This window comes from Atractosteus spatula, chromosome 9 (genome assembly GCF_055471065.1).
Source record: "Atractosteus spatula isolate fAtrSpa1 chromosome 9, fAtrSpa1.hap1, whole genome shotgun sequence".
In the NCBI taxonomy this organism is placed as follows: Eukaryota; Metazoa; Chordata; class Actinopteri; order Semionotiformes; family Lepisosteidae; genus Atractosteus; species Atractosteus spatula.
In genome coordinates this window covers 38796894-38814007 of record NC_142714.1, presented here as the reverse complement: position 1 = coordinate 38814007, position 17114 = coordinate 38796894, and the positions used below count along the sequence as shown (strand labels likewise).

The window sequence follows — 17114 nt, the reverse complement described above, 5'->3', positions numbered from 1 at the left end:
GCAGCTACTCATAAACTTTTACTGCAGCATCCAAGAAAGTGTCCAAACTAGTGAAATCACTGAATGATGTGGCAATACTACCATACATGACAGACGCTCATCAAAGGGTCGTGGCAATGGCACAGAGGATTATAGGATGTGATTTACCATCAAACAATGAGATCCAGACCAATAGTTGTCACAATAAAGCCTGATCAATTATTAAAGATCCCAACCACCCCGGCCACAAACTATTGTCCCCCTTGGCTCTGACAAGCAGTACCACAGCATTGAAGCACAGACCACTAGGCTTAACAATAGCTTTTACCCTATGACAGAGACATTATCAACAGGTAACTGTATAATCCCACAGAATTCGATGCACCTCCACACTCTGCACTTTTTACTTGGCTACCACGTATTTATTGTTCTGTCTCCTTATTGTTCTGTACTACCCATTGTATGTTGTGCTAAGTTGTGCAAAATGCTCACCCATGACTATCATTATTTACTGTTTTGTAATGTACTGTTCACATTGTGTGGTGTTGTCTATTTTACTATGTTCCAAGAGAATCACGTGAATAAAAATCCCAATCAATATGTACATATGGCAAATAAACTGCCCTCTCTCAAAATGATCAGCTATACAAAATATCCAGCTAGTAAAGATATGACAAAACAGTTTCTTAGGGATCCACCCTTGTCAGTGTCAATAATGGTTTTACTGTGACAGATGTGTAACCTCTAAACTTGAGGAAAAAACAAATTTGAACTATATTCTACACCCCTAAGGCGTCTGAAATCATCAAGGCAATGGTGTCAGATGCCTGTAAGTGGGAAAGCAAATTCGAACAAAATTCTATAACCCCGGGGGGACTGAGGTTCTCATGGGAAATAATGTCAGGTGTCTGCAAATGAGAATGCACAGTGAGAAACATGGGGCACACCTAGATACTGATAGTAATGCTTAATATGAACCGTGGCTCCCTGTGCAAATGCACAGAGAACAGCCAATAGGTTATGATTATTTCAAGTCTTGTCTAGGACTTCTCATCTTGTATTTCGGAGTGGAGGGTAAACCTAATTCTGTTTAAAAATGACATCAGTAATATGTCCATTCTGCCTGGCTTGCCAGAAGGCAGTCGCACCATAGAGGAGCAATCTCTGGATGGCAAACAAACGGAGAATAAAATTTAACTTCATACAACAAGTTCATAGTCTCGCTGGATTCTTAATTCAAAGACATCTCCTAAGAGTGTTGGATTTCTCACTGTTTGCACAAGACAGACAGCTGAGAGTTTGTAGCAGTAACCTGAAAACACAGATAAGTCCTCAATATTGATCTGTTGGTGAAACGTATGGCTAAAAGAATCGAGCCACTAAGAGCCGTTTTTAAAAGTAGATTCACTGAAGTGGGGTAAAAAAGTAAAAATGTCACAGCACTCAAGGGCGTTTTCTTATGCTTTGCTAGAAAAGTGTACAAAAGAAAGCACCTGAGAGATGAAAATCAAATTGTGATGTCCTGAGAAACGAAAAAAGCACAGAACTCGTAAAGGTTCTATTGTTCATCTCATATATGAAAAGCTTTTGCCCAAATGTCTTCATGAGGAATTGATGCCATCTGACAGACAAGCTACATGTTTTCTAAATTAGCACCAATAGTTTAACTGCTTTAGATACTGATAACCTTATTGTAAAACCACAACTTTGGGCACTATTCACCTCATTTTACACCTCATGATACAAAGACTGTAGTTCTCTGCAGGCAAACTCAAATTTATTTACTACATGCCATTTGTTTTGTATATGGGAAGTCATCTGCCCTTCCAAACTGCACTGTACTGAAGAATTTTGCATAAGCAGGTTTGTTACAGCTGGCCACAGTATCAAATAAAGGCAATGCACTCATCGAGTTCGTTGTTTTACATAACTCATTAACAGAATTCAGGAAATGTCTTTTTATGACTGGAAGGAAACTGGTGTCCAAGTCTGAAGGGAAATACATAACATTTTTATTCCCCTTAAAACATTTGTGAACTTTCTTGTCAGTTTAATGTTTGCAATCTTCTAACTCCCATCTCATAGCTCAGATATCCAAAATCTGTAGATGGGCTGTTTGCTTACAAGGAAAATCATATAGATGTTTATAGAACAAGACACTCCAGTATGTTTGTACACTTAACTGCCCAGAGCTTCTGAGTCTGATTGTATGCCTGTGAACTACTGAAAAGAGAAGCATCAAGGCATCTGAATTCAGACATTTTTAAAAATAGATAATTATCTCTGAAAAATAATTGTTCATGATGAGCCATCAATACTGTGATATTTCAATATTGCTTAAACTCACATACTGACATGATGACAGTAGATACAGCGAATCCAGGTCTCTTCAGAAAAAAAAATGGAGAAACTGTTGATATAACACTTTAATTGCAAAATATGTTCACTGAAAGCCAAAATTGAAGGGATACATGACAATCTTACTGAAAGAAAAGACAATTGTAAACAACTGTACTGTACATATTTTGGGGGATTTTTACAGACCTTCACAAAAGTAAAAAACATTTATTACTTTGTTCTATCAGTCCTAAAAGTACATGTAAAAGTAACTAATGTGTTTCACTCTCTTGCCAGGCTCATTCCTGTAACATCATAACAGACAGGACAGAGACTGGCATGGCCTGTGCATCTGTATCCTGGATTCTGGGTTCAGTAATGTTAGTCTATTTAGAGTCCCCAAATGAGGATATTACATTACGTTAAAGAATTTGATGAACTGTGTGTTTGCAAATACACAGTCTATTCGTACTATATCCCCTGTTAGTCCACCAGCTAAGCAACAGCCCCACATTTTAACAGTACCTCTGTTTCAAATAAATCTAAAAAGTAGGAGGATTCTTGCTTTATTTGTTGATTTCAATTCAGATTGTCAACATCTCCCCATAATTTTGAATATCACTGTACACTGATTATATTAGTACATTTTGGAACAATCTCGCAATGCAAACACCTCCCATCCCAATTATAAATTTTTAAAAACATTTTATCAACGCACTCTACTGATATGTTCACATTAAGCAGTGAACTGAACCCTTACCATTTTAGCAAAACAGCTTTGGCTGCTCTTTACCATTATCTATATAACATGTAAAACTCTGAAATTCCAGTATTAATTTTACTTCCAATTTAGGATTTAAAAAAATAAACTGAGGTGCACCTTCAGTGCACTGTCAATAATGCACCAACAGCAGTTTTAAATTTCAACTCTCACTTAAGTGAAATGGTAACCATCCATGACTGTAAACCCACAGACAGCTTTGCTTTTCCATTTCTTCTTCTTCACAGAAACCCATGGTTGTGTTCTGACAATTGTATGGATGGATACACTTATGTTGCACCTCATCTACAATTTAGCCCCCGTTGCATTAGTGTCTCCGTATAAGAGAAAATATGAATCAAAAGTGTCACTTTGGAGGCAGGGGGCAGATTTGAACAATCTGTCTCTTAAATGGGAATGTCCCTTCAGACTGTTCCAAGGCCCATACTGACAATCCTGTAAAGCCAGGATACAAAACAGGAGAAGGACATGTAATCCTATAAATAACTCACTCCTGAGTCTCAGTGCAAAATACTGCTGTATTGTCCATTAGCAGACACACCCCTCTCAGCAGGAACAGTTCCCACAACCCTTCACGCTGTTGAGGATCTCCTCCTGGAGCTTCTTCCTCTCCTCCTCCTTGCGGGAGAGCCTCTTCTGCTCCTCGCTGGGCAGGCTGTTGCCGTTCAGGACCTTGCTGTTCTGCGTGTGCCACAGCTCTGAATACAGGCTGTTGGGGTTGCTCAGTAGAGACTGGTGACTTCCGCGCTCCGCCACTCTCCCCTGGAAGTGGGGAAAAAACATAAAGGGCTGATCAACAAGGGCGTGTGATGGGAGGAGGGCTACGTACAAAATCCTGAAAAGTGCCAGGCCCCGAAAAAAACGACTTCAGAAATGAATTCCATTCATCGGCTCTTTAATGGCTCTCGGAGCAGACTCGTGCTGCTTGAACATTTTGTCCTCCATAGTAAATTCCAAAATTCCAATTAAAATTACAGCAAGATACATTTTTAAGCCATCGCTGTGTCATATGTTCACTTTCACAGACTGCAACAGTTGACAACAAAGCACTTCCTATGTTACATAGGCAGAATTCTCAAAGTTAAAAATCAAAAAGATATCACAAATACTCCAGGCGCCCAAGAGAAATGTCTTTTCTAGTTATGGCCTTGCTGCTGTTCAGTTTGTCTAGGTTTCTAAGCCCACAGAAAAATTTCACTCTTTCCACGTGATGCTCTGCTGTCTTCCTCCAGTGTCTTCCACTACAGCATCACTATACTTTACATGAACATCACTCTTCTACAACTATCTAGGGGGCTTTGGAACTAGAGCTAGAATTCTAGAGGAATGTGACACACCAGTAAAACCTTCAGTGGCAAACACTTCACTGTGAGACCACACAGCACTGACTGATCCCCTGATTTACTTGTGAAACTGGCTGACATACTGCAGGTGTGTTAAATTTATCATATAAGTTAAGGTACTGTAAAGAATACAGATACATGTACCTTTACAACTGCCATAGTCTGTTTTAGAAAATACATGATTAAAGCTAAAAAATAAGGCTTAAAAGTCAGCATACAATTAAAATAACAGTTGATCATAATCAGGTGATATTAAACCTGTGCAAACAGTACTCTTTCCTACTTTGCGAATGCTGGTTTCAGACAGAACAATCTTAAGGGAGATTGACGTCCCCTGATCAGAATCCAGAAGATATGTAAATCTGTTATTGAAATTCTAAAATCCAGGTAGAGAACTATGTAAAGCAATAAAAATAATACAGATAAAATGTGACCTTTATATCTTTAAAATAACATAAAAATGCAGACAATTCCTTTCACAGCAGTGAAACATTATCATCATTACCTAAAGGCAATTAAGTAATTCTAAGATCAACTTCCACAGTGGTGTGCCAACAACACCCATATTACTTCTATCACGATAGCCTAAGAAAGTGTTTATGGGGACAAAAATTTGCAAGAAAATAATACATTTTTAAAAGAAGTCAGGTGGTTTCTGCCATGGGTAGGTTTTTATGACTTTCTAAATTTATTCGCTGTGGTGTCAGAAGCAAGACTACATCAAATTACAGGTCCGGTAAAGATAATTCAAATTCAATGTTCCAGACAAAAACAATTTAAATAAAAGTGATTAGTGAATTAATATTGCCTCTCAGCAAAGTGTAACTGCTTGTAAGTAAGGGAAACCATGTGTCTGCTCTTAATTTACATATGCCAACACAGATTGAAAGACAGGAACAACGACTACTAGTACTGATGTTACCATCTGCCTACAAATAAACCTTCTGGACTTTGGACAGGTTGGATAGAAACTTTCTGCTAGCCTATGAGCCTATTCCTGCCCTAAAATGCCCCAGTTGCTGTAGGATCCTCATGTATGTGTTTTTATTAATCCTGTCTTGGTTACCACAAAAAAGCATAATGCTTTCGGTATAGGATCAATACTATAGATACAGTACAACCCCACTAACAACTCCTAAACCTAATTTCAGCTGTTTTTTAGACAGATTGCCATGTTTACATCCATCTCTTAGTGAAAACCAGCCCTTCAAATGACTGCTGCCTTCTGACAAAAACCTTGTGTTGATCTACTATAAACATATTGCTACTGCATATAAGATATTTTCCAATCACCTTGGGGAGGGGGATACTGCATAAACAATCAGTACCTGTACCCAGGTAAAGATTCCAGTTCAAATCCACAGCTTTGTGTTTGGGCTTAAGAAAAACAATCATTAACAGTATTCTAAAGATGTGAGGAACAGACATTTGAAAGGAAAGAAACGTGCTGTACAGACTGTGTGTGGGAGGCAGCAGCAGGCCTTTCACAGAGAAACACATTTAATTGTTTTTTAATGTCCTCTGCTTTCCTTAGCTATGATCCTCACAGGAATCTGCCAAGAATAATTCAAAGGCTGCATTTTAAAATAGAAACAGCTCACGTTGTTGACAGTGAATACGTATATCATTGTCTCTGACAAGTTGCTTTTATCTTCTGGGACTTATGTGGTCAAGCAAAAAACCTCAATCTGTTGCTGTACAAAACACAAAAGCAGACGAGTGACAGAAGGCTTTGCAGAAGTTTGAGGGATAAATGTGTTCATGTAAAGCACATACAATGTGGAATCGAAATGGACGAGGTCTAACAAACTAGACTGTCACTTGAGTTGGTGCAAAGCTAATGTGCACGTGTTTTCCTTCATTATAACAACAAACAGGGACCTAGTAATCCAACAAGCCAATACCAGTGAGTTGGGCCGAGTACACCCACACATTAACACACGAGCGCCCTTCCCCCCCAACATTATAATTTGCTTCCCAACCCTTTTACAGATATCCGCCCACAGAATCGTCAAAGACAAAGTACACCACAGAGAGAAGAAAATGGAGGTGCCAGTAAGGGCATGTGTAGATTAAGACCCTTTATTTTAATGAGCAAGGAAGAAAACCTTACTCCTTCTGTCACAGAGTTCCCCATCCACCAATATTTCTTCCTTTTAGGTACTTACTCTAACCATTGGATTTGAAGCCCAAGAATGTATGTAATTAATGCACTATACACATCGACTGCTCCTCAAGACAAATTACACCATATGATAAAGAAAGAAAAAAAACAGCAATACCTACAATACCTGGAAGAAATTCCAAATTCACTCCTAACTAATAAAAGATAAAGCTAGGGACTTGTGCTCACCAGACCCACAAAAGGGTGCAAACATCATCAGTATCTACTAGAGGACATATGCTATTTTGGATACCAAATGCAGTCACACTGAGCTGACATAATGCCCTGTTGTGTGTATTGTTGCTGTCCATAGTCCCATTTGTATGAAACATTTGTTTGCACTGCACAGGTGTCTGAAAACTGCTGGCCGACAAATTGAATCCTAATGTTTTTGGACTCCTATGCTTCTCTGAAAGCTGTTCCCCTGACTTCTCAGGCTCTCTTCTGGACCAGAAGTTTTAAACAAACAATAGCTGCCAAATGCTAGCTTGGATCTACAATTCAGACAATGTACCTTTCTATTTGTAAAGCATTTAGGATTTTTTGGGGCTGAAAAGTCCAATATTAACATAATGAATTATCGTCGTGTAAACATCAAAAGCAGAAATTCAGTTGAAACAATCCATCTTGCACTAAACAACATACACTAAGTATCTTGTCTCCAGGTATAAGCAGTTGAATTCTGTCACTGCTTCCAACTTATTCTGTGGTTTGACATCACAAGTAATGGGTAATGTTCCATAAAATCGTTTGTGATCTTTTCATTATTCCTTGACACAAGTGGTACCTAAGCACCTGATATAACAGTCGATAAATATAAATGTAAACTTTATGATAGTGTCATTAGTGCTATATAAAATCAAATATTTAATTAAAATAATATTTTGGGTTTCCTTTACAAAGAAAAAGGTCATAACCCTAAAGTGGAGAGCAAAAACTCCAACATGGCACAGACAAACACAGGAAATGCATCAAAGACTGACTGTGAATTTTCAAAGATTTAATCATCAAATGATTGAGGTTTACAGCCATTTACTTTTAATAAAGTCAAAAACAAAAATATTTTTTAAATGTATTCAGTGATCTCCTTCAGAAACACTGTAATTAAAATTTTAATTGGAACCAAAAACGTTAGATCACCAGCTTTAGTAATTTGTGTCTTTTTGCCTTTCTTTACAGCTTTCAGACATTAATGATAATTCTCCATCAGAGGATTACATCTGATCTAGGAAGTCTAGTCCCTTTTTATGTTGCATTTTTTTCTTTAGTTCAGGCAGATTAGAGATCAAAAGTTTGGCTATAGCATTTTCAGATCAGTCCAAAGTAGTTGTAGTAAGCTGATATCTAGGGATGGCAAAGTTACAGGTGAAGGTCAAGAACATCTATTTCTTCAAGAATTCCAGAGCTGAAGTTTGGCTGTTGTAGTGCTGGAAACTAATTTCTGCTATACTGCATGTCATACAAGCAAATGACTGCATTTATTTGTTCTTTGCACACAACTAATAAACACCTGCACTGCTGAAAGGCATATTCTGCTTTCTTCAAATACACCATAGGCCAGTTTTAGGGTGAAGGTTAATTGCATCAGGCCAAATATTTCCTAGCCAGCACAGAGGGTGGGTGCTGGTGGGCTGTGTATTTGGCCTCTGGCTTCTTACACTTACATAAATGATTTTATGGTTCCAGTTAGAACAATTGCCAGCGATCGTGGGTTTTTCATCTATGTAGATATTTGGGATGATCACAGCTAAGGATAGGTTAGGTCACAATCTTTCCTTGAACAGTATGCTGAAATTAATAATAATAATTGCTTACACTTATATAGCGCTTTTCTGGACACTCCACTCTTAGCTTTACAGGTAATGGGGATCACCTCCACCACCACCAATGTGTTGCATCCACAGCAATAGTGCGCCAGGACGCTCACCACACATCAGCTATCAGTGGGGGGGAGAACAGAGTAATGAAGCCTATTCATAGATGAGGATTATAAGGAGGCCATGACTGGTAAGGGCCAATGGGAAATTTGGCCAGGACACCTGGGTTATACCCCCTACTCTTAACAAGGAATGCCCTGGGATTTTTAATGACCACAGAGAGTCAGGACCTCGGTTTTAGGTCTCATCCAAATGACGGCACCTGTTTACAGTATAGCGTCCCCGTCGCTATACTGGGGCATTAGGACACTCATGGACTACAGGGTGAGCGCCCAATGCTGGCCCCACTAACACCTCTTCCAGCAGCAACCTTAGTTTTTCCCAGGAGGTCTCCCATCCAGGTACTGACCAGGCTCACACCTGCTTAGCTTCAGTGGGTTGCCAGTTGTGAGTTGCAGAGTGATATGGCTGCTGGCTGCAAGGAGACATGTTGATTAGCATTCCTGGCTCAGACCAAGAACTGCAGCATTCTGCTGTGTTCTGGTTAGACAAGGATCAATTTCCCCTCTGTTTCAATGATAGTGATTTTAAAATGTATTGTAGATAAAGAAAATGGGACTGTCAGCTACAAAATATAATCAGAAAATTTCAAAACATCCTTGTGCACACCAAAATAAACACTGTTACTATAAACATTGCCTTGCACTATGAAAGACCATGAATTCTGTTCAATACAGGCTATGAAAAAGACCTTTTCTATTCTTAACCTAAAAAATTGTTTTACAGTATTTGCGGAACATGACGTTGAAGTAGAATTTATGTAGCTGTTAGTGCTTTTTCAACCATAGTAAGTCTTTTCCTTATCTCCCTTATTTTTTTTCTAAATGCTTTACAAATGTTTGCTTTTTTTAATGACCCCATTTTCTGTCAATCATTTTCAAAATTCAAGTTAGGAAATTACCATGTTTTTGTTAAATTCTATTTGGTAGTAAAGTCCGATTAATGTCTATACAGAACATGACTGCAACTAATTACAATTCAAATTTTCATTTACATCCAAAAGGAAGTCAGGCACTTCAGAAGTAAGGCAGAACACACCCACCTGGGTGATATGCTGCAGCCATTCTGCACCAGAGGCTTTGCTAAACAGCTTGCCAACCCTGAATCGTTACCATTGCAGCAGCTGACTGCAAACCAGGAGTCTGCCTCATAACTATAACCAACAACTGTCTGACCAGTGACCCTCCCAAGCTTCTCTCTCCCCATCTGTGTGCCTGTGTGTCTCATGGAGAGCAAGCTGGGGTATGCGAAAAGACAAATTCCTAATGTAAGAAATTGTCTATGGCTAATAAAGTGATCTTATCTTACTTCAGTATTCACAGAATAACAAAGATGCATTCATTGAATGACTATACAATGATATAGTACAGCACAAGTCTGTCACGTTCAGTTCCGGAAACAAAAAAAAAACATTTTACCTGATTCAGGACAATGATTTCATCTGAATCAACTGTGGTAGATAGCCTGTGAGCAATGAAGACAGATGTGCGGTCTTTCACCATCTCTTTCATGGAAGTGAGAATGTTCTGAAAGCAAGCAGCACAATGATTACAACACAATAAGACTTAAATATTAAGCACAATTAGTCCCTGTTGTAAAACAGAAAAAGTCCATAATTTTAGGCTCAGCCCTTCCCTCCATTCCAGCAGTTCTTTTAAGCATATTCAGTTTTTTCTCTTGCTTCCCTGGAGAGTTCTTTGTTTGCCTTAGTAATATGCTGTTAGGACATGAGTGACAGGACAGATATGAAAAATGCCTTTAGACATAACTTAAGAGCTCCTATAAAAAATGACAGAAGACCAGGTATATAAATTTCAGCTACAGAGACAACTTTAATAAAGGTTTACCTACATATAATTGTTATTTTATATTGGATTAGTTTATGTTAGACTGTGAAATACAGAGAAGAAAGACATGTAACTGTAAAGACACCTGAATATTCCCTATCTTGATTCTCATCTGCTGGTTGCATATAAGTTTGATGTTCTGGGTGAGTGGATATTTCACAGGAATCCTCTAAGGACATTGACAGATATAGGAATGACAATTTAAAGCTGGATTCATTAAAAATGTTACATTAATAAATAACCAATAGTAGTTATAGTTTATCAAAACCAAAAAGTGTTGACCAGTTTTATAATGTAATGGTAGTATGGACATTTTCATGTATACATCTCAGGTTATTTTTTTCTCAGTGAATTTGTGTTAAAAGGCAACATCAGGAAAAAATAAATAAATGGTGCTAGCCATTAAAAGCACGAGATGCCTAAACATTATTGCGACACAGTGTTTCTGTACTGCTTGGTTGATAAAATGTTAAATTAGTATGAACTTGACTAAACAGGTAAACAAAGCATTCCAAACTCCTAGTGTATTTAATTAATCACATGACCATCAGACGTGGTTCCACCTGTCTTTCACATAGCTCTGCAAAATCTTTTTGTGGTTCACCCTCAGAAGACGCTTCTTTGCATCCTTGCCAAGAATGCCACATCCATGCAGGAGATGTCTATCAGTAGTTTTTGACACTTTGCCTCTTGAAGATGCCAGTGTGTGTTGGAGATCTCAGTGTGTTGCCTTTTCAATATATACAGTAGTTGCCACCCAATTCACAGGCGTACGCAGAGCTGTAAGTAACTGTAACCCTTATGGTTTCTGAAATTCAATTATTTATGAGAAACATGACTTTGCTCTGAAATGCAACTACAATTTCTGTATATATTTTTATAATTGATTTAAGAAAGACGCATTATCTGATACACAACTCATTCTGTTAGAGGGTGCTTTTTGTTCTTACTTCAATGGGGGTATGAACGCATGTGAAGGACACTATTCATGGAATTACAATACAGTATGCTTTCGCTTTTCTTGGTTAGGGGATTATTATCATAGGAGAGGCTGTGATGTGAACAATTGTTATATTTTGCAGTGATACTCACTCCTAAAGGACCTTTTATAGGTAACTTATAATTCTTAATAAACTTTTGTAATACAGACCAACTATGTGAACAACTGATTCAAATAAGGGAATAAAAATCCAGAGTTTAATGAAAACCATAAGGCAACGGCAGCCCTCCAGGACCAGGACTGAGTACAATATTTAGTGCTATGAGGTTGTTAAGCAGATTTTACTAACTGCTTTGAACCTAGAAAAGGTTAATTGCATTAAATTACCTAATGCTCAACTACAAAACAGTTTCTTGTGTGCTTTGTTATTCACTTTTGTATGTCAGATTAACACCTTCAGCTTCACCACAGGGGTCCCCTAGACTGAATTATTAATGTTTCTTTTAATTTAAAATACATTTAAAATCTTCCAAAGATGACAAGGTGCATCCACTTTTTATACACCAATTAAACCTTATGATTAAACACATTAATTACAGGATTGATGCATGTGTTCCTTGTTATGAGAAGATGTGTTCTTAGTAGTTAATAACTGACATGTTGATTCCTTAAATATATAAAAGTGGGTGTGCTTTTATGGTTGTTTTAAGGTTTAGTGATGAATTAATAAACTGATGGTCAGCCAATTACCTCTAATTCACCTATTGGATTTACAAAAGCCCTAATCAAGACCTCCCAGATTAGAAAAATATATCTTATCTGTTAAAAATAAACATTAAGAAATGAAAAAAAGCTTAAAAGTCTGTAATTTGACTGGTGAAATGTTAAGTGCGTCCTGCTATGTTTTACAGAAAGACATTAAAGGAGTGCAACAGCACTTGGAGTATATTTTTATCCCCTAGTCTCTATCGGCTGTTCTGTATAAAAACACCATTAATCAGGTGATTAGCCATTATCCAGGACTATTAAAAATAAAGCAAACTTTTATGCACATACCTCCTCGGTGATGGAGTCCAAGGAGGAGGTGGCCTCATCATACAGCAGGATGGGGGGGTTCTTCAGGATAGCCCGGGCAATGGCCACTCGTTGCTTTTCTCCTCCTGTGACAAACACATGATAACAACATGACAAATCCACCCTTCTAGTGCAGTGGTTCTCAAACTTTTTGGACGAAGTACCACTCCTAATCCAACCAAAGCATCCAAGTACCACCTACAAGTCATCATCTCATAGGAACCCCAGTAATTCTCAATGACCAATATGAGCGCGAGTGCACACACACTCACACATACATATAACAAATATTATAATAATAAACTTTGTTTGATATAAAAAATGTGGCTTCTCAAAGTGTTTTACAGAAAAAAAACAACAAATAAAAATAAAAAAGCACCATTTCAGTGAGGGGGTGAGCCTGTTTAGTCGAGCAAAGCAGATGTGAATTAATTTTTCGAGCCTTGATACAATTCACAACAGAGTCTAATAGATTTTAAATGGTCAGGCATTTTCTTGACGGCAAAGGTCTCGCGGTGGATGTTGCAATGCATCCATTAATTTCTGGAGCAACCTCTCTAATTCGTGCAACTACACCGCTGTGTCGGCTTGTCATTGCTCTAGCACCATCTGTACAAACTCCAACACATTTTATCCAGTCGATGCCATTCTCTTCGATAAATTCATTCAGAAGCTGAAATACGTGCTCTCCTGTAGTTCCTGTGGGTAGCGGCTTACAGAACAGAAAGTCCTCACGGGACGTACCCTCAAACTCGTATCTAACGTAAACGAGCAAATTGGCCAAATCGACTACAGACTCATCTAATTGCAGTGAAAAACATCTGCTCATCTTAACGCGCTCTGTCAGCGTACTTTTGATATAATCCTTCATTTCAATAATTTTATGAATGACTGTGTCTTTCAGGGGGGGCAGCAGGTCGAGCTGTTCAGCAGCTTTTTCTCCACACATAATAGTGCGGGGCTTACCTGCTTTAGCAATCCGCAAGCTTGCATTTTTCCACGTTTCCGTTTTTATTTCAGTGTTTATTTTAAGTTTTTATTTCATGCACATGGGAGAGAAACACAGAGACGCTCTGTGTATTTTTCTCAAATTAAATTAGAACAGTTCTTAAATATTTTTCTGTTATTTTTCACGCTTTCCTGTGCTCACAAGATTACCAGTGTTCGCAGCACGCATTTCTATGCATTCCTGTGTTTACAACGTTGGCATTGTTCCAAAATCACGCACATTCTCTTACCTCCCTATTTGCTGGAGATACAGTAGCTTTTTTTAAATACAATTGGTCACTTGCGTCCGTAGCGCGCATTCCTATAGAGTGGTATAGAATTACAGAGTATCTCTTGTGTCCACTGAAGTGTTAGCGCGCACTGTATCGTAGTACGTAGGCTGCGTATTCGACACGTATAAAAATACAAAATATGAAAACGTGTCCCAATTTTTCAGCACACACAACACAGTTCCAGGGTCTTTTGGCATACCACCTGGCGGCACGCCACGTACCACTTCAGGTACGCGTACCACAGTTTGAGAACCACTGTTCTAGTGCATTGGAATGCCGTTCCATTACCTACATGGTTCTTAGAGCAGGGGATGCTAACAGGCTGAACAAGCTCATCAAAAGAGCAAGCTCTGTCATTGGATCTGACCTGGACCCCCTGAAGGTAGTGGCTGAGAGGAGAATGGTTCCAAACTAGAGGCCATCATGGACAATGTCTCCCATCCCCTCTAAGACATGCTTGTGAGAATGAAGAGCACGTTCAGCAATAGGCTGATCCATCCACGGTGCGACAGGGAGTGCTACAGCGCTACATTCTCGCCTTCTGCCATAAGACTTTACAACTCATCCACTTTGTGTCTGGGCAGGGGCAACATTAATATTGACCTGTTTTTGGACTAAGCAGTAAACTCCCTGCTTACATCTGGCTTGTCCTGTTAACAACTGTTTTTTGTGCAAAATAAGCCAGGGACTTGTGCAATATATTTATATTTATAATGTGCAATACAACTTTTTGTGTACTGTTCTGGTTTGTTCTTTGTATATTCTGGACTGTGAGCAACTCTTTTTAGTGCACTTCTCACTGACTGTACTGATTGTATTGTATGTATTGTACTGTTGTATTATTGTATCATTTCGTTACACTGTTGCTGTGTTGACTGTGTTAAGCTGCTGTTGCACTGCAATTTCCCTCAAGAGATCAATAAAGTATCTATCTATCTAACTGCCTGTATGCTTCACCTTTCAAGTAGTAATCTATTGGTAAATATCCATATACATTTTCTAATCAGCATGGTAATGGCTATGAAAAGCAAAAGATGTCTAAGCATTTTTGCTACACAGTGTAAGACACTGTTAATTATTCCTGTACTGCCTGGTTGATAAAATGTTAGATCTGTATGAACTGACTAAACAAAACGTCAAACTCCTACTTAAGTTAATTAATCGTACAGTTATACAACAAAATTACAGAGAGGTGTACATGAAGTGAAACAAATCAGTGAAGGAAAAAACAAGGATATCTGCATAACAGACAATTTGAACTGGCCATGCCAACATCATTCCAACATTTCCACAATTCATAACATCTACAGTACTATAGGACAAAAGGATTTTGGGAACCACACTTCAAAAATGAACATCAGGTTGTGATACCTTAGTCAAATTGTGACAATGTCTCAAGTATGTACATTTGCAATTGCTACAAAGAAGAATAGATGCATAAGAAGAGTTTGCAGTAAAACCTATTCTTTGCAACATTTTGTTTTGAGTATGTTAATGATTTTTTAAACAGTCTTCTGATTCCTTTCAAAACTTTTAACATGATTTCCAAGTGGCTTGTGATTGCCACCATAAAGACGTTAATGATGAGTACTAAAAAGGATGTTTAAAAAAATCATACAAAACCTAATGCATACCATTAGCAAACAAAAATAATAAAAAAAATCTTCAGTCAAACTGTCTTGTTAACCTGAAGGTTGCAGGGCCTAATAAGCAGCAGAAGTTTCTTTGGGTACATGTCTAAGCTTAAGGCCATGGCGTACCAGGTATATGATGCTGTCTGAGAAGCACTCTATTAAAGATAAAAATAACTCATAACAGACCCATGAGTCCAAATCTAATTGGTGCTTAGGTGACCTGTAGCACTCTCAACATAACATACTAATTTGTTACACTTGCGGGGGTACTATCATGGATAGAGAAGAACACAAGGGCTTTGAGCTGCTGAGTTCCACTATTCAGATCATCCCTTCAGTAGCAAACTCACTGCTGCACTTAACTTAATATCCTCATTTAGTTGAACATGCTTAAACTACCCTTACACCGACAAATGCAGCAATTGTAAAGCAGGCACTAGAGGAATTTGTTCTAAGTCTGAAAGCATTAGGTTTCTTCTATTGCCTTGCAGATATTTCCCCAAATTGCAAGTCAGACTCATCACATTACCTGGCACATACAAGACCTGAAACATAATCAAGCTATTAACTCACACCTCTTAGAGAGAATTCCTCACAAAAAACAAAGTAGAAACCTAGGACCCTGAACCTTTTGAATGAACTTTAAAGTGCAGAGTTGTCTTGAGGTGAACCTGACTCACCAGACAAATGCATCATTCATTATATTTTGAAACAACGTCCCCACTGAGGTAAAGGGAATCACTGACATAGAAAGATTCACATTTCAGAAGCTGTTAAGCTAAATTTAAGGATTACGGGAAAAAGATCCATCTTCTAAATTATTTCAAAAAGCTTTGTTTCTGACAGGTCCTTTGACCAGCTCTGCATTGTTACTGTGCGACTGCCCTTGCATAAACTCGACAGAGCTCTACCACAGCTATATTGCTCCCAGTGGTAGAAATGAACAGGTCTAATAAATCACTGCAGAAAACAAAAATGAGCTTGCACTCACCACAACAAAATAAGATACAGTACAACCATGAGCAATGCAGATGCTTTATGAGTGTGTGGCAAATGAATCTTAAATGATGCAAGTAGGCATTAAGAAGGTTGCCAAAAACAATACTGATCTTGTAGTGTTACAGAGGATTAGTTTAAAAGACACAAAGAGAGAGGTACAGAACAGTAAATGAAAACAGTTACAGAGCAGTAGAAGATATAAACATAAGGATGTTTACAAATGAGAGAAAGTCATTTGGCCTATCAGGCTTGTTTGTAAATTAGTAGCTGATTTATCCAATGTTGTAATTCATTTGTTTTTAATTGTGTACTACTATTGCAATTTATTTCCTATATGCAAAAAGACAGTAGAGGTGATGTTAAGTATTAGTGAATAATATTAAAAACAGACACACAAGCATAAAACAAGTTCCCAATAGCTTGTATTTGATACAACAGTTAATATTTCTATCAATTTATGGTAAATTAATATGAAATGTAAACATTCACATGCAACCCTTGTTCATTGTAATTGTTGTGAGCTCATAAGACTCTTATAAATTAGAGGTTTCAGATGTCAGAAAGACAAACTCTCTACCCATCATTTACATCCTGCAGTGTTTTGCTTCATAGCAGCAGACATATGTAGCTGCAAATGGCAGCAGGAATTTCACTGCTTTCCTAATAAACTCAGGATATTCTTCATTTAACTGAAAACTTGAGATGTTTCATCCACAGCTCTTATACTTCTGCAACAAAAAGTGTCCATTGGTCAGTCTGTCAATTGATTTATTATTTTGGAGTACGTTCAAGCTGTGCA

The 17114-nt window shown here is 38.0% G+C and overlaps 1 protein-coding gene across 1 annotated transcript in view; it reads right to left on the bottom strand.

Moving 5' to 3' along the window:
• Window positions 1–2390: 2390 nt before the first annotated feature.
• The window catches only part of abcb7 (ATP binding cassette subfamily B member 7), a 73833-nt gene continuing 59109 nt past the window's right edge, over window positions 2391–17114 (bottom strand). Inside the window, exons 14-16 of the mRNA XM_088925752.1 lie at window positions 12385–12488; window positions 9960–10067; window positions 2391–3859 (exon numbers count right to left, since the gene is read on the bottom strand). Coding sequence (XP_088781878.1) covers window positions 3644–3859; window positions 9960–10067; window positions 12385–12488 — 428 coding nt within the window. The 3' untranslated portion in view covers window positions 2391–3643. The remainder of the gene's footprint in view (window positions 3860–9959; window positions 10068–12384; window positions 12489–17114) is intronic.